At 41.2% G+C, this 22503-nt stretch overlaps 2 protein-coding genes across 4 annotated transcripts; one reads left to right on the plus strand and one right to left on the minus strand.

The window, feature by feature from the left end:
• Window positions 1-1513: 1513 nt before the first annotated feature.
• Window positions 1514-13054, minus strand: ATP5PB (ATP synthase peripheral stalk-membrane subunit b). Its single transcript, XM_006217821.4, has 7 exons — window positions 12905-13054; window positions 12590-12626; window positions 8821-8966; window positions 6883-7046; window positions 6370-6495; window positions 2852-3031; window positions 1514-1938 (listed from the first exon to the last, which is right to left on the minus strand). Exons 1-7 carry the CDS (start codon window positions 12942-12944, stop codon window positions 1861-1863), a joined length of 771 nt encoding a protein of 256 aa, XP_006217883.1. The 5' UTR covers window positions 12945-13054; the 3' UTR covers window positions 1514-1860.
• A 48-nt stretch (window positions 13055-13102) lies between these two features.
• Window positions 13103-21451, plus strand: WDR77 (WD repeat domain 77). 3 transcript variants are annotated; one of them, XM_031680300.2, is made up of 11 exons: window positions 13183-13422; window positions 13672-13857; window positions 14851-14992; window positions 15288-15337; window positions 17682-17752; window positions 17892-17946; window positions 18415-18486; window positions 19066-19174; window positions 19701-19769; window positions 20363-20438; window positions 20482-20697. In XM_031680300.2, the coding sequence occupies exons 1-11, from the start codon at window positions 13308-13310 to the stop codon at window positions 20554-20556; spliced, it is 1020 nt and encodes a 339-aa protein (XP_031536160.1). In that variant the 5' UTR covers window positions 13183-13307; the 3' UTR covers window positions 20557-20697. The 3 variants fall into 3 exon arrangements, with proteins under 3 accessions (XP_006217884.1, XP_031536160.1, XP_072824117.1); XM_006217822.4 differs by having other exon boundaries at window positions 13103-13422; window positions 20363-21451; XM_072968016.1 differs by having other exon boundaries at window positions 19066-19198; window positions 20363-20794.
• Window positions 21452-22503: the final 1052 nt, after the last annotated feature.

Here is a 22503-nt window from a genome sequence, read left to right on the forward strand (position 1 = left end):
TGTTTCATCTTCCTGGATTCTAACATCCCCTCTTTAGGCTAATTTTTTCTTGCAAGTGCCAGCTCAGACATCATTTTCTGTCACCTTTCTGCTCTCTCCATGTTATACAGGATACTTTCATTGACACCTTGGGAATAGAATTTTTGCTTTTTAAGTATTATTCATTCAGGTTAACACTTATGGATAGGATAGTTGTCGTGGTGGTTCACAATACGTCAGCTTGGTTAGGCTGAACCTCCCTGAATGCTCTCATTAGAATGAACCACAAGAGGTTCTCGAGCAATTTCAGGGGAAATGCAAAGCAGCCACTACTCTGTGGCTCACACGTGTTGTCGCTGATTGGCTGGCTCACCAGCTGTAGCCGGGCCTGCAACTACCCAATCTTTCTCTGGATCATACTTCAGCTTCTCTAACTTCTGGACCAGATGCGTGAAGAAGGGCCTGGTGCTTTACAGGACAATCATTCCACCAAGATCAGAGGTAATAAAAACTGACAAGGGTTTCAGTCTGTGCTTGTGACTTCCACTTGCTCCTACCCTCTCCCACTTTACGTACATCTTCCCTTCCTAACTGTCTGCTCCACAGATGTCAAGTTCATCATCAGAAACAAAGATTAAGAGGTTGTTTAACCAACTCCCATGACAGTGTAAAGTCAGATCCCTTACATCTAAACATACATCCCAGTAGTTCTGCTTCGCTCACTGAATGCTGACACAGGTATGCACACAGGTAATGAGGCTACCGAGGCCACCTAACATGGTGCTGATTCTTAACACTCTCAAAGCACCTTGTGCTAGTCTGAATTGTATCACATATTCTTACTGCCTTTCCAGTAGATTTTTTATTCCCTGAAGTAGGAACTTTTATTTCTGTATGACCAGTGCAGGGCTGTGCCTAGCACAACAATCCTTTGTTTAGTGAATAATTTGGAAAAAACTCTGTTGGACCTATCAAAATCTCCCTTAAGTAACATCTTAATAATATAGTCAATATGATTTCTATAGAAGATGAATACATTAGCCATCAATAAATACTGACCCAAATGACTGTTATATAATTAAAATCCTAAGAAGTTACTGTAAATAGCAATTACCCATACGGTACATATTTTCAAATATTTCCTATTTAAGTTAAGTCCATATGTGTACAAGTAAATCCTTATACAAGTATGCAAAACTGAGAAAATTACATGCAGACAAACCTATGAAAGAGTACAATTTTCTGATTTATCTGCTGGATTCTTAAGAGTGATTTTATGACACATTGAGTCCATCATATTTTCCATAGACATATTACTAAAATAAAAATAAAGTCAATGATATAACTTGATATATAAGATTTCCTTTAGTTATTTAAAACATACTAAAGAATACTAGAAAGCTTTAAATTTCCCATATCAGCCAGAAATAGCTTATCACTAACAGTCTTATAAACATGATTATCAGTTCAATAACATCTTTAATTTTTACCCATAAATACTGAAATATTTCAGAAAATTACACAATTGAAAAACCTTGTTTCAATGGTCACTTTATTGCAAGATGGTTGAATTAATTAGAAACTTAAATTATAACTTTATGAATAATCTTCAGTCCAATTTAATCAAATTCTTATTAAAAGTAAATTGCTTATTCAAAAGTAATCATGGAATAACTCAAAATGCAGAGCAAGAAGGATAAGAGAAACATATTACTGGCCAATAGATTGTTTTAATTCTCTTGTTATATGAAACTCAAACCTTTCATTTTTAGGAAAGGTAAATTGTAACTTCAGTAGACAGCAATACAGAAGGATTCTGTCACACAGACTAGTTTCCATTTAGTCAATTATTTCTAGCTGTCTCAATTGTGATAGACACATTTACAAAACCGGCTGTGCTTGAGCCTTCTTTGCAAGGACCTTTAGATCTGCAATGCACTTGGCAATTGTCTCCTTTTCCTGTGATAAGGAAAGAGAAAGCTGGTTAGACCTTTTCAAATCATGGAAGGGTATAAATACTTTAATTCTAAAGGGTACTTCCTATAAGAAGTTGATGTTCCCACAGAATCTCAAAATGGATTATAGGCTTAATATGATAGACTACTAAAAATCATCGAATCATTTAACACAGGGGAGATGCAATCTATTTTAAACAAATTCAGGAAATTAGTTAAAGTTTTCTGGCTCATAGCTTTTATGAGTGAAACCTGCCTAGAGGTTGAGGCCAGATACTCCTGTAAACACGCGCCACTGCTGCTAGCTTTTATAGCTAAGAGCTGCTGGAAAAAGACCAGCCTAACAAACATAACGTGGTCCTGCACGGCCATGTGAAAAGTGATCAGAAATGCCTAAGCATACTACATATCTGAGAGAGAAGAAATTAAGTCATAAGTAAATAAATAAAGGACATAAATTTTAAAAAGGAAATCAAATTTAGGTAAATAATAGAAAACATTTCTGTTTAAGACCAATGAACTAAGCAGCTGGGGAGAGGAAAGAGAACAGAAATCATGGAATTAGAAGACAGAACCGGCTCAGAAATAGACATGTCCAGTCTCTGTTTCACAGAGAAATGAAACATGCTGGTTAATGTTTCCCAAATGATGGAACTTGAACACACGTCTGCCACAACCGGTGTTCTCAATAATCTTTCCACTCTTTTTGACCGATGAGGAGAGAGACCCTTTGGTAACCAGACCCCGAGGAAGGAGGAAACTCACCACGGCAGTTGTGCAGCACCTTCTAGGTGGCCACTACCCGGAAAAATGAACCAGGGTGACCCCAGAGTCTCTAGGCTAAAGACTCCTTGCCAGCCACCCCTATCCTGTCAGAGATCTCAGTACAATTCCAGAAGCTTCCAAACACCACGTACCTGCTGTGCAGAGATGCTCTGTACCACGCGCTTCTCCACCCAGTTTATCATGTGCTCTTGTTCCTTTTGACGCAACATATTCTGCACAGCGATGTGATAGTCCAGGCGATTCTTTACCTCCCTGTATACTCTATGCAGCCGTTCCCGGTAAGTAAGCTCCAAAGCCATTGCAATGTTATTCTGAAGCAAAATTCAGAAATGATGAAAACTGTACAGGTAAAGGATCACTTCCATTCTGAGGATTCTGCCAGTTAGAATACCCATCGCTTTTTTGTATTTTGTGCAAAATTCATTTAATATGAATAGGCAACACACACGTGTGGTAAAAAAATCCTAACAGCATGTAGTAAAAATATACTTAAAAGTATACACAGAAAAAATAAGTCTCTTTCAGTCCCCATAAGCTACCATCTTCCTATATTTCTTATATTCCCTCCCAGAAATATTTAATAAACAAAAAAATGTATATATACACAGAAAAACATCACTTTTACTAATTATGATAAGTAGACCCACCTCAGTTTTAAAAGTTAAATTGGATTCTACTATTTTGGTGTCCCATAACCCATAATTTATTTAACTAAGCTCTATTAATAGATTAAGTTGCTTCCACTTCTTTCAACTACAAGTAATGCTGCTGCATACACTGTATGTCTTTGCACTCAAGTGTGACTACTTGCTGGGTCAAATAACAGCTAATACCTGTTGAGTACCTACTACATTCTACACACTGTGCGTCACTTCAATTAAGTCTTAAAATCACACCATGGGATAGTCACTATTATTGTATCCATTTTACAGTGAGGAAACTGAGGCAGAAGGTATGGGATTTTCCAAGGGTACAGAGTCAATAAACCCTGAAGCCAAGACCTGAATACAAGGAGTCAGGTTACAAAGCCCACGGTCTTAAAGAGCCATTTTAAATTGTGATCAACACTGTCAATTCCACAGAAAAGTCGTACCACTTCATTCTCTCACCAGCAACACAAATGCTTGTTACTCCAAACCCTGACCAATCATGTTTATAAAATTTTTACTCTCTGCTAGTCTGATAAGCAGAAAAAAATACCAATTTTAATTGTCTTTAAGGAGAAAATTTACATATTAAAAGCCATTTAAACTTACTTATATCTTTATAAATTGTTCATTATCCTATGCCTAGTTTTCTACTGGGATGTTGGTCTATCCTAAGGTAACTACCCTTTTGTGTCACATGTAATGCATGTATCCTTCCTTGGCTGTCACTTAACTTTGTCACTTAACTTGTTTATGGTAATTTCTACATGTAAAGTTCAAAATTTTTTATGAGATCAACTTAACAATTTTTCCTCTTACAGTTCCTGAATTTTTTAAAAACTAAAGTATAACTGACATACAATATTCTATTTTCAGGTATACAACATAATGATTCAGTATTTGTATATACTAGGAAATGATCACCACAATAAGTCTAGTTAACATCCGTCACCATATAAGTTTCTGGATTTTGTTGTCTACTGGAAAGACCTTGTCACTCTATGTGTTCTGTATTATTCTTCATGTTCTTTTTCTACTTTTATGGTTGTTATTTCTTATTTAAAGATCTTTAATTCACCTGAAGTTTGTATTGGTATAAGGCAAAAAATAGGAAAAGAACTCTACATCTGCAAAGATACCTGTTTGGCCTTCCACTGCTAAGCTGAAAAGGCCACCTATCTAAATTGCCTTGTTTTTAGGTCTATCTCTAGACCCTCTCATCTGTTGTGCCAACCTGACTTTTTTCTTTCTCTTTTTAAATTGAAGTACAGGCGGTTACAATGTGTCGATCTCTGGTGTACAGCACAATGCCCCAGTCACGCATACACATACATACATTCGTTTTCATATTTAATCTGACTTCCTACTCACACAGTGTACCATGCTATTTAAAGTCCCTGTGCTTCCTCTTACTCTCCTTCTCACCCACTCCACGTGAGCTACACTGGCTCCTTACTTTCCCTTGTCTACACCAAGCAAGCTTCCAGGATTAGGGCCCTTGCAGTTATTCTTCCCTCTGCCTGGAATCCTGCTTCCTCAGAAACCCGCACAGCCTGCACCATCACTGCTTCAGGTCTCTGTCCAGGTATCACACTAGAGGCCTTTCTAGACTGCCCAATAAAAACAGTAACTCCTTCCTTCTAAAATCTCCTTTCCTTAAACACAAGCTCACTAGACTCTATGTACTTCACACCAGATGACATGCACGTCTGCTTTTTTTTTTTTTTTGTTCTTCTCTCAGTCTCTGGGTAGAAGAGTAGACCCCATGAAGGCAGACTTTTGTTTTGTTCTCTGCTATATTCCCACCACCCTGTCTTGACCAGAGTCTCCAAACAGAAAGAACTCAAAACACATCTATTAAATAAGTATTTCATAAATAAAAATTTTAATGACTATCATTTGATTCTTATAAAAAAGCTACATCTTCAGAAATAGGATTTTGTTTGCCCATACATATTACCTATTAGGCAAGAAGCATTCTCCAGTTGTAACTTTAGTATGCTTGGAGAGATGTTTTAAAATTTTCTGAGGATTTAAAACATTTATGTGCTTAAGAATCTTCAGTAGTCCTGCTTTAAAAAACACAGATTTTTGGTAGCTCCTAATAGAGGTTCTAATTCCACAGATCTTGGAATGGGTCAAAAACCTGCACCAAAGAAGCCTGATGCACATGTTACTGAGACTACACTAGGAAACGCTGGCCCACACCCTTAGAATTTCAGATACTTACTTTACATTAGCATCTCATTTCCCATTTCATAGGTGCTTCTACAACACAAAATTTCAAAATAAGGGCATCTCACTCTAAATAGGCATAAATTACTGGGCTCAAAGTAACAACTATACTTGAACATGTTCCTAAAGTTGTTTTAGAAACTAAATATTTTAGAATCTAATTATGCTTTGACCATGGTAAAAAAGCTCTATTGCCATGTGAATCTGCTTTGTGAATTTGGAGTGTAAGGTGTCAGATTTTCTTATAGCAAGCATGCATGAAATCACAGCATGTATTTTACCTATGTATTTCACAGTGAATACCATTTTTAAAATCAGTTATAACTTTTAAAAAAATTTTTTTACTCAAGTGTAATTGATTTACAATGTTAGTTTCAGGTGTACAGCAAAGCGATTCAGTTATGCCTATACACACACACATATACATACATATACACACACATATTTCTTTTCAGATTCTTTTCCATTATGTTATTACAAGAAATTGAATACAGTTCCCTGTAATCAAATATAACTTAATGACTGTTTTCCTTTTGTGTGGATCCACAATGTGTTCTTTTTACAACTTCTACCCTTCCTAGTTTTAGAGTAATTATTCTAATTATTGACAGGTCTTAAATGTCTAAATTGCTGTAATTGCCAACCCACCCAAATCTCTTTCTTAAATAAAATATGCTCATTCTATTCAACTATTCCCTATAGGATTCTAAATTTTTAAATGCACACAAACGAGTAACTTCATACCCTTAGAAAGTTCTGAAACCTACCCTCTGGACATCAAAAAGGTAATGGCGTTTCTGAACCAGTGCCTGCTGCGACTTCTCCATATTAATCGCATCCTGAATGCTTTGGATGGAAGCCTGTTTCACCTCTTCTAGTTGGGCAATTTTTTCCTGCAATTATGACATTTACAACAAAGATCAGTGAAAGCACCAAGGATAATAAAAACAGATTCATTTTATGCTTCCTCAAAGTTATAGCCCTCATTTGTGAATACACCCACCCATATGGAGAACTGCACAAATCCTTAATGAGTTGCCCATAATATCTATGCAATATCTTGTTGAATGAACAAAACTATGGAAAAGCCGGAGAGTCTGGTAGATTTTTAAAAATTTATCTCAAATTAGTTAATTAACAGTAACACTAATAATTGTGATCATTATAGGTAGCTTCATTTCCACATGCCCTGCCCCTAACATTCCTATCAAAAGCATCACTTGATGGCTTTGACACTTCTACTATAGTCTAAAATAGGGAATAAGGTTTATGGTTCTTACCTCATTGAGTTTATCAGCAAATTTTCCAATAGAGGCACCATATTTTTTAACTACATAGACAAGCACCCCTATTGTTGATAAGGCAGAGAAGGTCTCTGGAGTTATCACATATATTTCTTTGGACAGGAAATATAAGATAAGCCCAGTTCCAAGCACATAGGGTCCTAAAAGAAAGAAAAGTTAGTTTATGATCGATATGCTATGTCTAAAAGGGGAAGATGGAGAGACACTCTGAAGTAACTTTGAAGGCAAAGTTAATAATGATTTTAAATAATCAGATTCAAAGACAGAACACTGGATGAGAGGCAGCATGGTAGAGGTGAAAGAACAAGGATCTGGACTCATGGAAATCTGACTCTGCAACTTACAAGACACTGAGCAATACAGATGCTCTCCCAGCTTACTTTCCTCATCTATAAAATGGGAAGCAGTACCTCCTTTATAGGGTTAATGAAATTAAAAAATAATGTATATAAAATGTCTAGAACAACTGCTTAACAGGAAGTATTTTACAAAGATGTCAGGCTACTTTAAAAAGTGATTTGTGCAACAAAATATACTACTTATTGAATGAGAACATCGGTCAGGGAAAATTTATCCACTCTTGCCTGCTTTCACTGAATAGAAACCTGACACTGGCAAACAAAACAAATACGACAATCAAATGGTATGTACATAAAGAACTAAATAACAAGATTCTCAATTTCTGCAGCATCTTATCACAATGCTTCAAATAGAGCTATCTTTTTCTTTAACCAGGCCATAAATTCTGAAAGGACACAAACCATGATGTACATTTCTTTAGAATTTTCCTCTGTGGCTCACAAGATGCTAGGCAGGGTCAAAGCAGGCCTTTAGGTCAGCAGTTTATGTTTCTGAGCAATACTGATACCAAAGGATGTTAGGCTGTATTATGAGAATAAAAGGGTTACAGTCTCAAATATATTTTACCCAGAGTTTCCCATACAAAGTTTCAACAGCTCACTTAAAAAAAAAAATCTGCCTTCAATGTATAAATTTTAAATGTGAATTTGCAAAAAACACCTATCATATGTAACATTTTTATCACCTATGGAGATCTGAGGACACTAATGTTGCTTGCAGTTTCAGTTAGGGAAATGCTGTTTTAGGTCACGCCCTGGAGAGTTAAAAAAACAAAAACAAAAACAAAAGAAAAATTTTGGTTTCTAATGTTCCATGGTCATAGCAGTATTTGGGTATAGCAAGAAAGGCAGGGGTGTGTAGTAGAAAGAACACTAAACTTAATTGGAGAACCTGGGTTCAAGTCCAATTGTCATTAAAGAGAGGATTAACCTCAGCCAATTCTTTGTTTTCTAGTTCTTCTAGGTAATAAAAATATCTTCATAGACTGTTTTATGGATTAAACAACATAAGCGAATGCATACTGCATTATAAAAATGAAAGGTTTCAAAACAGGTTATGCCTTTTTAAAAGGAAAAAAAACTGATAAATATGGTCGAATTCTTTTTCTCATAATTATATATACAATTTAATATTCTCTACTGCCTTACCTGGCTTTATTTTAATCCATAGCTCTTTCCATCATTACCTGAAAGTGTATTATACACTTACTTCTTTATTGTCTATCCTAGAATAGAAGGTAAGCTCCATGATGCCAGGCACTTTAGATCACCACTACATGCCTAGAATAGTGCCTGGCATAGAGCAGGCATTCAGTAAATTTAGTCTATCAACAAACGGAGACAACAGTATAAATTCAAGTTAAAATCCCAAACAAATTTATTCCAAAGACAAGTTAAAGCAACCAAATCAATTGTTATATTGAATCACTTCCACACTTTACTTTTAAAAACAGCTGACTTGATTTTTCTGGTATATGTGGAAGAGGTAAGAGGCCACTAAGTTAACATAAACCATACCATCCAAACATACTATCAACACTGGGCAAATGCTCACCTGTTACACCAGTTTTAGGATAAAGGAACTGGAAGAATTCCTCAGGGATCAGCCCAAAACGAACTTTCCCTCCATATTCAGGAAGAGGTGGCACAGGGGCAAGACTTGGCTGCCCTGTGTGAAAGGTCCTTGTTGCCTGCAACACCCTGCAGGTAGCAATTACACAAATTTAAAGCTTGTTCTTTAAAAAGAACACAATGTATGAATAATTGTAGAAAAAAACATTTAGGGGGAGGATCGAGGCAGTTTCCCAATGTCTGAATGGAAAAAGAACAGACCAAGAACAGGAAGGTTAGGGTCCAATAATTAGCTATGTGACAAATGTAAATGACTTAAAAGCTGTATGTAACCTTCTGTCCAATACTAGAATCCCTTTTGTAAATTTCACAGATCATCTGTCTAGCACTTTGTATGACTACCACCGGCACTAAAATATGTAAGAACACAAACTCTGCAGCCAGATCATCTGGGTTCAAATCCTGATTTATGCTTTTGTAACCTCTGATTTCTCTATGTGAAGTGGGAATAAAGGATATGACCTTATTGGATTGTTGCTGTGAGGGTTAACTGAGTTAATATATGTAGAGTACACAGAATGGTGCTTAGCATATAGTAAAGTTCTGTGTAAGTGGTTAGCTATTACATGCCCATTGTGTTGGGAACTCCTTGGTGGCAAGAACTGTGACCTTTCTGAATATTCTCTGTGATGGAGTACTAACTGACCACTAAGTGAATCATGCGTTTTCAACGTTGGGTAGCTCTAACTACGTTCATCTTTTGAATTGAACTGCTATGTACATCCTTAAAACCTCTATCCATTGGTTCTCATTTTATTTTTCCATGTAAGATAACGCTCATTTATCTAGGTTAAATAAACATCTCAATTCTCTCACAATCCTGACTGTCCACCACCAGCAGCTTTCTAGTTTTGTTTATAAAAATGAAGTATATAGAACTGAACACAATACCCTAAAAATAGCTTGACGAATTCTTTCATTCTACAAATACGTATTGAGAACTTGCTATTGCCATTATTGGGCTAGAACTATTACTATTATTGTGGATTTGCAATCTATTCTTGTCTTAAAATAGCCTAAGATTGCATTTTTAGCAGTTATATTATAGCACACTGGTGTCTCATTAGGATTCTGATAAAATAAAATCCTTTAGCCTTTTTCACACCTGCTGTCAAGCTTAGTCTCCTTCAAATTTTCAGTATGTTTTTGTCCCTCACCTCCCCACTCTATCTCTTACATCCTCACAATGTATAGAGTTAACAGCATTTCATTGATTTTAGTTCATTGCTTGTCTTCTGAACATTAAGGTATTATTAGCTACCACACAAACTTTTAAAATCTGAGAATCATGTTCAAAATTCTTTCCTTTAAATCAGGGTTTCACAACCTGAGTACCACTGACACTTTGGACTAATGACAACTCTTCGTTGTGGAAGGCTGTTCTATACACTGCAGAGTGATGAGAAGTACCCCTGTGGCTTTATACACTAGATGCCAGGAACGTCCCCCCTCTTTGCCAGTGGTGACAACCAAAAACGCCTCCGGGCATTGCCAAATGTCCCTCAGAGGGCAAAACTGTCCCAGGTTGAGACCCACTGATTTAAATCCCAGCACTGAAGAACTTGCTTTAGGCGGACACAAATCCTCTCTCTAAACAGCTGACTTAGTTCAAGCCCTCATCTACTCTTGCCTAAACAAGTTAACAACCCAAAACCTGGTTTCTCTGCTTCTCCTCAAGCACCCCTAAAACCCAGCCTCCTCCATGCTGCTTTCTTAAGGTTTTAAAATGTAAATTTGACTTTAAAACTCTTCAACAGACTCTCTCCTGCCTACAGAAAACAAACTACTTACTACAGCATGTGTGGTTCAGTACCTGTCAAATTTTATATCCTCATTTTCTTTTGTTCTACCTCCCAGTCATATGGAACTACTTACAGCTTTTAAAAACAAAACAACAAAAACATGCCTCATGCTGCTCCGTCTGCCTGGTATGCTTTTCACTTAATGACTGCCAAAACCAATCTGGCTTCAGAACATCTCAAGTATATCCTTATCAAGGCCTCTCCAATCTTGGGCCAACAATCATTCACGCAACAAAACAGTAACTGACTTTTCCACTTATATTAGGCACTGGGAGTATAACTATGAGCAGACAAGGTCCCAACCTTCAACATTCTAGTGGGGTGTGGGAAGTGTGAGTGTACAGGTCCACAGACAATTTCAGACAGCTCTAAGTTCCATGAAGAAAAATGGAGAGAGGGAAGGAGATAGGGAGCAATGGAGTGGGAGGAAAGCTTTTTTTGGTAGGAGGTCAGATGACATTTGAGTCAATGACCTGGGGAAAAGAGAGAAGAGCAAGCACAAAGATCCTGAGGCAACAATAAAGTTGGCATTTTTCAGAGGAATAGCAAGATCAGTATGGCTGGAGAATGAACTAAAAAGAGAACAGAAGGAGATAAATCAAGAGGTAGAATGGGGTCAATTCATGTTGAACCTTCTGGGTTATGCTAAGTTTGGACTTTATTTCAAGTGGGTTGGGCAGCTCTGGAGGGTTCCGGCGGGAGGGGGTGAGCAGAACTGTCATAATCCCTATGGCTACTGTGAGAATGGGCTGTAATGGGACAAGAATATAGAGATACTGAAAAAGCCTAGGTGTAAGGTGATGGCAGTTCTAACTCCAGTAGTAGCAGTGGAAGAAGTGGCCAGAGTCTGGATACAATCTGGAGGAAGAGCCTTACTGATGTATTAGACACGGAATGTAAAAGAAAAGGCAAGGATGTTCCTTGTATCTTGTATATGTATTTACTACTTGTGTTGCAATTATTTACTTGTCTGCATGGAATCTTTCTTCTCTGGTAGGTTGAAAGCAGCCAATAATAGCCTCAATTTACTGCATATACAAAAATTACTAATTAATTAAAGCCACTTTTTCAAGCTATAGGCTAGTTATCAAATTTTGCAAGATTTAGGACCACTTTTGGAAGTAAAAAGAGAAATTCCAAAGAAAACTGACATGTTTTATGAAATAACATTTATAACAAATTCTCACACTGTACTATGTACCGAGCACTATTTTCATAGGAATTAAGTCTCTCTTCATAATCTCTAATGTATGCTGTCTCTACTTTGCAGATAGGGAAATTGAGGTCGCAACAGCTTGTAAGTGGAGGAGCCAGGTGTACCCTGTCCTAGCTTTGGAATCCTCACTGTAAACTACTGCCCTATAGCTGCCTCCTCTCATAGACTGTGTACGAGTTCCATGAAGGCAGGTACTTAACCTTACTCATTTTTGTACCTTTGGTTATGTGGGTGGCAAGATAAATATTTACTGAATCCATGAATACCTTCTCTGATCTGGCAGTAAAAGTTGGAATCTGGGAGGCGGACTAAAAACAACATGGTTTGTTGTTTTATTTAACAAAGCTTGTTCTTGGGTGTGCAATCTAGTGACCCTAATTCGGGCAGTGGCAGCTATGTCCAGCTGAAGGTCACAAGTGAGGGGGCGGGGATTAGAAGACACCAAAACCAGTTTCTACTTTAGTTAGATCACTTACCCGCTTAATCTTTGTTATTAGATCATAGGGCAGTGTTCCAGGCAGTTCCAGAAGCACAAGTGTTTGAATGAGGCTCTAAACGTTCCAAAATTACCTAAAGAAAGGTACTGCTGACCTAAAGCTAAGAGCAGATTACCCACAAGTGAAATGAGTGATAAAACAAGGACGAAAAGGAGTCAACAGACCCCTCACACTTACCCTGGACCGAGGAGAGCTGCGTTCTTCAGAGAGGGGGCTGCAAATACACAAGGCGCAGGTCAGCAAGGTCAAGGTGAAATCTGGTTTGCTCCTTCCTCGGTCCCCGCGGAGCCCAATCACTGAGGCCATGCGTCCCTCTTTCCTATCCCCCGAGACTCCACACTCACCTTTGGAGCGGCGCTAACCACTCCCCAGTCAGGCCCAGGACGAGCTGCGCCTTTCTTCACCCCCTTTCCTCCCACCCACTGCACGTAACCCTAGACGCGTCTGTGTGCAATCACTCTGATAGCCCGGACCAGGGTCTACACCACTCACCTGCTGCGGCGGCGGCAGAAAGTACCACCCGGGACAGCATTGTGAGCCAGCGGCCGCACAGCGGTCTCGGCGTCCCAGTGACCCAGACAGGAGAATCTGTCAGGGCCAGAAGCAAGATGGCCGCTCACAAATCCCGCGAGAAGAGAACTGCATGCCCTCTTCCATCAACTTCCGGTCGAATTCTTTTTCTCGCGATAAGAGGCACAGAGCGCGGAAAGCCTTTTGCCGGAGAGTGGCCTCCAGAAGGCGGAATGAAATCGTAGAAGCAATTCTCGCGAGATGTAGAGTGACTGTAGCCGGACCAGAGGGGCGGAGGCCCAGAGAGGAACCACGTGGGGGCTGCGGGAGCTGAATCTCCGGCAGGTGTCCAGTTTGGGTCTAGGTTGGAGTTGGAACCGTGGAGATGCGAAAGGAAACCCCACCGCCCCTAGTGCCCCCGGCGGCCCGGGAGTGGAACCTTCCCCCTAATGCGCCAGCCTGTATGGAGCGGCAGTTGGAGGCTGCGCGGTACCGGTCGGGTGAGCCTAGGTCCCGGGCCTGGGAGCTCTCTCACCCCCGCCCGGGGTGCCCCTTCGCGGGACTGAACCTTTCAGTCTGTCCCCGTCCCGCGTGCCTTGACCCCTGCCTCCCGTCGCTAAACTCAATCCCCAACCGTGTCCCCGCGTTCTTGAGCTCAGATCCAGACCCGGTCGCGGGCTGTTCTGGGCGGTCACCATGGAGACGAACCCTTCCAGTCCTCTGGCGCTGACAGCTTGTACCTCCCTTAGATGGGGCGCTCCTGCTCGGGGCTTCCAGCCTGAGTGGCCGCTGCTGGGCTGGCTCTCTCTGGCTTTTCAAGGACCCCTGTGCCGCCCCCAACGAAGGCTTTTGCTCCGCTGGAGTCCAGACAGAGGCCGGAGTGGCTGACCTCACTTGGGTAGGGGACAGAGGTATCCTAGTGGCTTCCGATTCAGGTGAGTCACTTTCTTCTCAAACCTACAGGTGAAATGGAGGCTAGGGGTATAGGTCGGGCTCGGCTCAATTTTTAATGTCCCATACTCAGTGCTTGGGGGAGCTTGAGGGAGCTTGAAGGTGTTGGCCCCGAAGGAGAATGCTTCTGTAGGTTGGAAATACCTTTTCCAAGATTCTGAATTGTTTGGTAGAAGCTTCTAGCAAAATCCATAACAAAATTAAGAAATGGATTGAAATCATTTTTCTTCTATGCATCCCTTTTGTGCCCCCCCCAACCCAGACCAAGGATAATCTTGATCTTAAAGGTGATGCTGAAGCCATTCTGTTCTCTTTCCATTTCTTCTCATCTTCTTCTTAAATGTCTTCATTATGCTTTCTTTGTTTTGAATGTCAGGCTTAGCTGTGGAGGCTTTGACATTAAAAAAAAAATCAAAATATGGGTGTTGGCAGGCATTGCATGGAAAGATAAAAGTAGGACATTAAAGATTGAGCCTCTCTGGCAATTGAGCTTGAACAGTACATATTCAGGGCAACTATGTGGGGGGTTTCTGTACTTAGCCAGTCACTGTGGAACATATTTTTGTTGTTCAGTTTTTTTTTTACGACTCTAAGACTTACAAGTTGTTCAACAAATATTTATTAGTGTCCAAATAACTAGGAAGAGTTAACTATACTGGACTGTGTGCTACATGGATCATTGTGGAGATTTCATCCTTGTCTCCTGAGAACTTATTTTCCAAAGCTTTCTCACTGGAGGTGGGATAATGGATTTTTTCCCTGTCTTTTCCTAGAAGGTTTCCCCACCTAACTGTCTAGAATATTATTAGGAAAACAGTAATGCCAGCATCAAGCCAAATGGCTTGAAATTAGCTAAACCCTCTAATGATGTGGACTTTGCTTTTATAGAATAACTTGTTAGTTTAGCGACAATGGACTACTTGAATCCTAGAAGCGAATTGCTGTCTTGGTGTAATCCGAGCTTGTTTACCCAACAGGTGCTGTTGAGTTGTGGGAGCTGGATGAAAATGAGACACTCATTGTCAGCAAGTTCTGCAAGTATGAGCATGATGACATCGTGTCTACAGTTAGCGTCCTGAGCTCTGGCACACAAGCTGTCAGCGGGAGCAAAGACTTCTGGTGGGTCCCTGCTCTCGTTGCTCCTGTCTCTAGGCTTGCTTTGGGTGTCTTTAGTGTCATGTTAGCCTCTGTGTTACATTACATATTGCATTAAGTAACATTTTGGGCTCATTATAAGAACCCAGTGGCTATGATGTCTATAAGATCTCCTTAGAGAGTTTGCAATCCACTGTAAAAGTAGGCTGCACCAGAAGTCCATAGGATGTGTCAGTTAAAGGAAGTTCTTGTTTGAACACATGTTTTTATGTAGATAGTGTATATCAAAATTAAGTATCTGTGTCCTTTTGCTTCTTAGCATCAAGGTTTGGGACCTTGCTCAGCAAATGGTTCTGAATTCATACCGAGGTGAGTGCATGTTCCTTCCTTTTCAGTCCTGGTTTTGGCTCTTTTGTTTTTATTCTCCCCTAGTGCTCTTTGAACTTTGGTTGGATGTTAGTGATGTCAATTCTTGCTCTCCTGCCTGGTAGTTTTCTTCCAAAACTAGAGTCAGCTTCCAATGTCAATCCTAGCCCTTTTTTTAATTTCCCTATTTCTGATGATGACCTTACCACCTTCTTGGCCGTCCTAGGCTCAAGTCCAGTCCTCTTCCACTCCTCCTGTTTTCCATTATCAGTTGGTCCCCAGTTGGAGTCTTTTTCCATTTGCCCAATGACCTTCCTTTCCTTTTATCATGTTCCCATTTACTTTCTGGTTTTATCTCACACAAATGGTGGCACTCATCTCACCTCTTCACCTGCAGTCTTTGGTCTTTCATCGGTTTCTTGTGGCTTGCAGATTAAAATCCCATGTTCAAGTCATGGCACTCAAGCCCTTTTACTGTCACCCCTTCTTCAAGCAAACAGCGCTAGCTAAACTCAATTATAGTAGACCTTTGGTATTCTCCAGGTAAAAACCTGATCCTGGTGAATCTTGAACTTTTGAATATTCATCTCCATAAAATCTTGACTTTTTTGGTAAGAACCATCCCTTTCTATTAATATTCCTTTTTCAGCTCACTTTCATTAACAGCCCTAACAGCTGACTTTATTTTGGGAGCCATGCTTCATGGAGATACTGTACCTTTATGAAGATCATGTCTGGAGCATTAATGGTGGGTGGCTAAGAGGTATAGATGCTAGGTGATCACTGGTTCCCTCAATGGCTAAGTGCTTTTCTCTGCCAATTGTAACTTACAAGCATGTGATTCAGATAGTGTAAAATCAAAGTCACAAACTCATGCATATCCTGGAGCTTCAGGGTCACAGCATAATGTCAGTGCTCAAAGGCTACTGCACTTGCTTTGTTTCTTAGACAATATGATGTAGTCCTAGTCAGTGCTAAATAGCTCTTTCTCAGCACTTGCCCCATTCAGCCTTTTTCATTTGTTCTTTGTGTTTATTCTTATTCCCCCTAGTGATTTCAAATCCCTTAGGGCAGAGGAACCACATTTTGGTTTTTTATCTTTTGTACACTCCCATGGTACTTGTCACAGAACTTTGCTTTTTTCCAGTGAACAATACATTCCCTTTCATCGTGTTGGCTTTCCATGGATTCTGGGGAAGATAGTTTGAACCTGTCCTTCTGTCTCAGGGCAGAGCCACATTCAAACTATCTCAGAAAGTCTGGTTAAATGACTTTAGGAAAGGTGGTTTCCACAGTCTGTAATTAACAAATAGCTGTGACTGTTAACCTTTTTAACGTGTAGCCCTAAAAAATTTTTGGAAAACTGTATTCTTTCACTCATTTTTAAATTGGCATCTAGTTTTAAGTTTAACTAGTTGCAAAGAGGGTAATTTCTGGCCATATCATTTGTTGTACACTTGTTTAAATTAGGTTTGTCAAAATTTTGGATTTGCAGATTTAGCTCATTTAATTTATGTAAAATATCTACCAAATAACCTGTCAGAAGCCATCTGCATTGTTAAGACAGTTGGCCAAGTGAGTGAGAGTTAACTTTCAGTCAGAAAAAGTGTGATTTCATTTTTAAATTCAGATAGCCTTGTGAGATGTCCTAATGACAACCATTTATCATCTGTTTCAAAGTTCTCATTATTAGACGGAAGAGATAAGTCACGGAACCACTCTTGTGTTTGTGGTGTGGATGAAAAAGGCCAGCCTCTTTATAGAATTTTGCCCAGATGCTCTTTCTTTGGCTCTTAGGAAAAGCCCCTTTTGTTTTATACTTTAGGGTTTTATACTTCTGAGCATTGTACAATGGTAAAGTTTGAGGCGGATGAGAGAAATGGGAGAGGGGTGACCCTGAGAGCAGAGGTAGGAAAGCAGTGCTGGCAGACTTTAGGCAGCTTCTCAATTCAATCTGGAAAGAGAACATTGGAGAAATTTATTCCCTTAAAACTCTCAGCGTCCAGAATGCCCTCAGAAGTCTTTGTCTGTTTACCTGGAGACATGGGTACTGCTATTCTAGGATGTCTTTACTGTAAATTCCTTTACTTTTCTTACTCAGCCTCTAATTTATCTTTCTTGTCTTTACTGATTCATTTTTTCCCCAAGCCTTTTGAGGTTTTATAATGCTATCAGCATTTCCCCTGAGGTTTTCTCTAATCCAGAATCTCACGGAATTTCTTCAGTTGCATCATGAGACTTGGCCTGTTTCTCACACCCTCCCTCCTATGCCTTAGTAATATCTGGGCTGCATGATAGTGATGCCTCCAGCTTCTCTGTCATATTTCTCTTTCTCTCTCCCCTACAGCTCACTCTGGGCAGGTCACCTGTGTTACTGCCTCTCCCCACAAGGACTCCATGTTTCTTTCGTGCAGTGAGGTAACATACAGCCTCTTCCCCTTCCCTTCCCACTCCCTAACCACACTCCGAGCCTCTAGGCCAAAGTGTAGTGTGGAGGGCCTCAGGCCGGCAGCTGCTTCTTTGGATGAAGCCCTTTTTCTGTTCCTTCTGCTTCTAGGACAATAGAATTTTACTCTGGGATATCCGCTGTCCCAAGCCAGCATCACAAATAGGTGAGTCCGAGAGCCCGTGGTGGGAGAGTGGTACTGGGAACCCACCTGAAAGAGGCTTTACTTGGCCAGAGTCAAGGTTGCCAAATACTTAGTCACTAGGACATAAATGACGTAATTGATTTCTTTCCCACTGAGGCTTTGCCGATCCCATCTTGTGCAGCGGGTCTCAAGAGGAAGGGCTGGTTTCTGGGTGAACAGTTTACTTTCCATTTCCTGGATGAGCAAGCAGAGAGGCCAGAGTTGTTGTCTTAATGCTTAGGGATTGAAACTTGCCTGTGACGTGTGTCTGGAAAGGGCAGGAGGCTGATGGATAGATGTAAGTTATGAGGGTCAAGGATAAGGACAGGACTGCAAGGTTTGGGAGACCAAATAAAGACGCTCCTGGGATTTAGAGTGATTCCATCTGAGAAGCTTCTTCTCAGAGCTGGGCTTGAGTCTCGTTCCAGACCCCTCTTCTCTCTCTCGCAGGCTGCAGTGCCTCTGGCTACCTTCCTACCTCACTGGCTTGGCATCCACAGCAGAGTGAAGTCTTTGTCTTTGGTAAGGCAGCATGTTCAACTGTGTGTTGACTTGGGGAAGGGGAGGATGAGAGGGAGGGCAAACCCCACAGTGCACGAGGCTCTGCTGCTCGGGCTCATCGGCACACGTGGGCACTGGATGAATTACACTCATGGAGGTGCGGTGGGGAGGTCGGATGATCCAGAAGTGGTTTTAGTTTAGCTTTGGAGACCATAACAGTTTTTGTCCCAGTAGATTTGACTCCTGATTGTTTTCTGTGGCTCTGGTGTTCTGGGCATGGCTGGACGTCAGTAGACCACAAAGCAAGTGGATTGCTCTATAGGGAATTCTGTTGTATAGTAGGGACAGTTGTGGTGCTGATGTGGTGATGTGGCTGTGCATATGGTTACATAGTTTGTGGTTAACCTAACAACTGTGTCATCCTTTAATTTAATTTTCACAACCCCTAAATGACTACCAATTCCTACTTTACCAACGAGGAAACTGATGCTCAGAGTGGTTAACTTGTCCATGATTAATGAACTAGCATTCCAGGCCAGGTCTGGCTGAATCCAAAGCCTGTGCTCTTAACTCCCATGACGTATTCCCTCTTTTCTTCAGGTGATGAGAATGGGACTGTCTCCCTTGTGGACACCAAGAATGTAAGCTGTGCCCTCAGCTCAGCTGTGCACTCCCAGTGTGTCACTGGGCTGGTGTTCTCCCCACACAGGTACCGCTTGTCGTCAGGAGCCTGGTAGGTATGGATGGGAACAGTCAGGGAAGGTGTGTATGTTGGCAAAGCTGATTGGGCAATTGCTTAAAGCAGGCTAGGTGCGGTTTCAGAATGGGAAAGAGCTCCTAAGACTACAGTCCTTTTTGGCGTTGTGTGGTCTCTGACTGCAGGTGGCTAAAATATGCTCTTTGTTCCTGCTCAACACCCAACATGATTATTACTGTGGACTTCTGGGAGTGTGTGTTTGGAAAGCCTGTTCTTCTAGGTTGTTACTGAAGCTGCAGGGAGGGACCAGAAGGAGTGGTTAGTTGCCAGGATGGCTGTCAACCCTGACTCTTCTCCATTTTTTATTCTTTCCTTGGAACTTGTACTGTAGACTTGAGTGGCAGCCAGACCTTAACCCACAGTGGGGATCAGGCCACTTTCTCTGGTCACTTTAGGGTAGGGCACTGGGGCCAGCCAGTCAGGTTTTGTCTAGGGACCTGGGGGCTTTACCTTTCCCAACCCTTTCCTTTTCTTCTAGTGCCCCCTTCCTGGCCTCCGTCAGTGAAGACTGCTCACTTGCTGTGCTGGACTCAGGCCTTTCTGAGGTGTAAGTGTAACTGTGATCAGGAATCAGGGAGGGGAGCAGCAGATGGCTGGGTCCTTTTTCCTCTTCTGAAAAGTACATTGTCTCTTGCAGGGGGACCGGGTGATGGAAGCAGGCTGACTACTCACTGTCTCCCTGTTGCAGGGGCTGACTTATAACCAGCTCTGTCCCTAATAGAAGAGGAAAATGGTGGTGGGTGGGATTTCTGAGTCTGGTATTCCAGCTGTCTCCCAAAGGGTCAGTCTACCCCTTTTACATAATGAACCACATGCAGGAAATGTAACCTGCTATAGGGTGAAAGGCAGCAGACAGAAGATCTGAATTGTCCTCCCTTCTTTGCCATGATGGGCTGTCTGATCCTGGCCCACATCACTACCCTTGCTCTAGCTATCATTTCTTCCATGGAATCAGGGCACGGGATGGGGTGATGGAGTCTTCTGTGGATAGCTGCACTGCTGTCTTGGTGACTAGGCCTCCTATACATATGGTGAAGCGTGTGTAACACGTTCACAGAATGTACCCCGGTGTGTTGGATCTCTTTCTTCTTTCCCCTCTCGTCTCTTGCCATGCTCATACTTTTCGTTTTTCTCTTCTAGGTTTAGAAGCCGAGCCCACCGAGACTTTGTGAGAGATGCCACTTGGTCCCCGCTCAATCACTCCCTTCTTACCACAGTGGGCTGGGACCATCAGGTCATCCACCACATCTTGCCCACAGAACCTCTCCCGGAGCCTGGACCTAGGAGTGTTGCCGAGTAAATTGAGTTTAAGACAGAAGGCAAATCCCCCATGATTATCTACTCCCTTGGCCCCTGCCCTCCCAGTTGGTGAGACAGCACAGGAGCCTTACACAGTGTGGTGATGCACCAGATCTGTGCAGTTAATAGGCATTGTCTCAGCCTAGGGGAGGCTCGATTCTGGGGTCCTGTAGTCACAGGGAAGAAAAACTTCCTTGAAGACAGATATGTATGTGTGTCTGAGTGTGTGTAGATACATAGTTTTTGGTGAGGGGGGAATAAAAAAATCTATCCCAAGACCCAGCTCCCCCCCCGCCCCAAAAAAAAGTTGAAAGGTTTTTATGCTTCCCATGTGGCTGTGCATGAGGAACTGGCCATGTCTGGATGAGGTATGGGATGTGGGCATTGCTGGATTCTTGGAAGCCGCTCATAGACTACTCATAAAGATAGGAGCAACTTTATATTTTTTTATAGAGCTTAATTCACTTTTATTATGGGCAGTGCTTCCATTGACAAAAGTCCAGTCCACCTCACTTTGAGGAAGAGCCAGGATGCTCACCACAGTTTTGCATATCTCCTTGCCATTAAACTGAGCCAGAAGTTCAGTTTCTGGCTGAATAAGAAGTTTGGCTGCTACCTGTGTAATGCCCTCCCCACCTTTCCTCCCCCATGGAACTGTTCGTGTGAGAGATGAATCTATTTCCATCACAGATGCCATAGAAAAAAGTTTCTGGAAGGTGGCACTTCAGTTAAAAACTGACACAGACTTGCATAGGAATGTGCCATTTTCCCACCCAAAAAGAGTCTGGGGCCTGACCTTTTTTTTCCTCTGGACCCCTGTCTCTGGATATAGGAAGTCTGAATGCTATTTTGGGGCACTCTGAAGATTTTAAATGCAGTATCAGAGAGAATTGGAAGTACTGGTCAGTGAAATAAAAAGTTGAGTCATTATTGGCCTGTCTTTTGAAGCGTGTGTGTCATGTGCTGTTAGACATTTGTCACTTCTTTGAGTCATCAGGGTATCAATCTTATAGCCCATTCTGTTTTTGTGTGCTTCCCCAGCGCCCAAAGTAGCTAACTGGACCTCAAGGTAAACATTTGGTTACTCGGTTGGTGGCTCCTGCCACTTAGAATTCACCAGTTACTGATTGTATTGAAACTAAATACAATCAGTTACGTACTTTCGTGCTTTGAAAGTTTAGCCAAAATCCCGTGAAACTGGGGCAGTTTTAGGCAGAGTATTTATAAGTAAAGCTGTATTTCACCCTTGCCAAGCATGACCTCTGTTCTTACAATTACCCTCAGGTGAAAACTTGGGCTTTTGTAGCCAGATGACCTACCTGCCGGATCTGGGGGGAGGTGGGGATGAAGCCTTCACTGTTTTTAAGTATAACTTCTGGGAAGGTAATTGGGTAGATTGGTAGAAACACTTAAGTTCTTCCCAGATATAAAAGCTTAAAATTTGTCACCACTTAGAACAAGTGAGGTATAGAGGGTAAGGTGGGTAGGAATTAAATCTGCATAGTCTTATTCCTCATGGACTTAATGGTGGAGAGAAAATGGAAGAGAGAAGAGTCCAAGGAAATGTATGTAATGTGGCAAGGTGGTTAAAATGACATCAAAGGAGGAAAACCTAGTTTTTGAAGAACCACATTACTTAATGTAAAGAATGTTTAATAGTTTGGATTCAGATAGATCTGTGCTGATGAGGGTAATTCACATCTATTTATGATTGCCACCAAGACACTTGCAAATCTAATTGAAGATCACAGTAGGAAAGACCATCACAATTTTGGTTGAATGTGTCTGTTACAGTGAAAAAAAAAAAAAGATGGTTCAAAATAGAAGGTGACCTCAAAATAATCATGAATGTCGTGCCACATGTAGTGGTTACTGCTAGTCCTTGACTTGAGAGTAGTCTCAGCAGAGTGAGCAAGGAAATGCCGATGACAGGGTAGAAGTGGGCTCCTTTTGTTTAAAACCATACAAGCATTTATTTTGCA

Source organism: Vicugna pacos, chromosome 9, assembly GCF_048564905.1.
Source record: "Vicugna pacos chromosome 9, VicPac4, whole genome shotgun sequence".
Taxonomy (NCBI): domain Eukaryota; kingdom Metazoa; phylum Chordata; class Mammalia; order Artiodactyla; family Camelidae; genus Vicugna; species Vicugna pacos.

Coding starts and splice junctions, on each gene's coding strand:
- ATP5PB (XM_006217821.4), bottom strand. CDS start 12,944: ATGCTGTCCCGGGTGGTACTTTCTGCCGCCGCCGCAGCAG. Junction 3,032..6,369: donor ACCTTTTTGATGTCCAGAGG/GTAGGTTTCAGA, acceptor ATTTTGCTTCAG/AATAACATTGCAATGGCTTT. Junction 1,939..2,851: donor AGAGCATCTCTGCACAGCAG/GTACGTGGTGTT, acceptor TCCTTATCACAG/GAAAAGGAGACAATTGCCAA.
- WDR77 (XM_072968016.1), top strand. CDS start 13,308: ATGCGAAAGGAAACCCCACCGCCCCTAGTGCCCCCGGCGGCCCGGGAG. Junction 13,423..13,671: donor GGCTGCGCGGTACCGGTCGG/GTGAGCCTAGGT, acceptor TACCTCCCTTAG/ATGGGGCGCTCCTGCTCGGG. Junction 19,770..20,362: donor GACTCAGGCCTTTCTGAGGT/GTAAGTGTAACT, acceptor TTTCTCTTCTAG/GTTTAGAAGCCGAGCCCACC.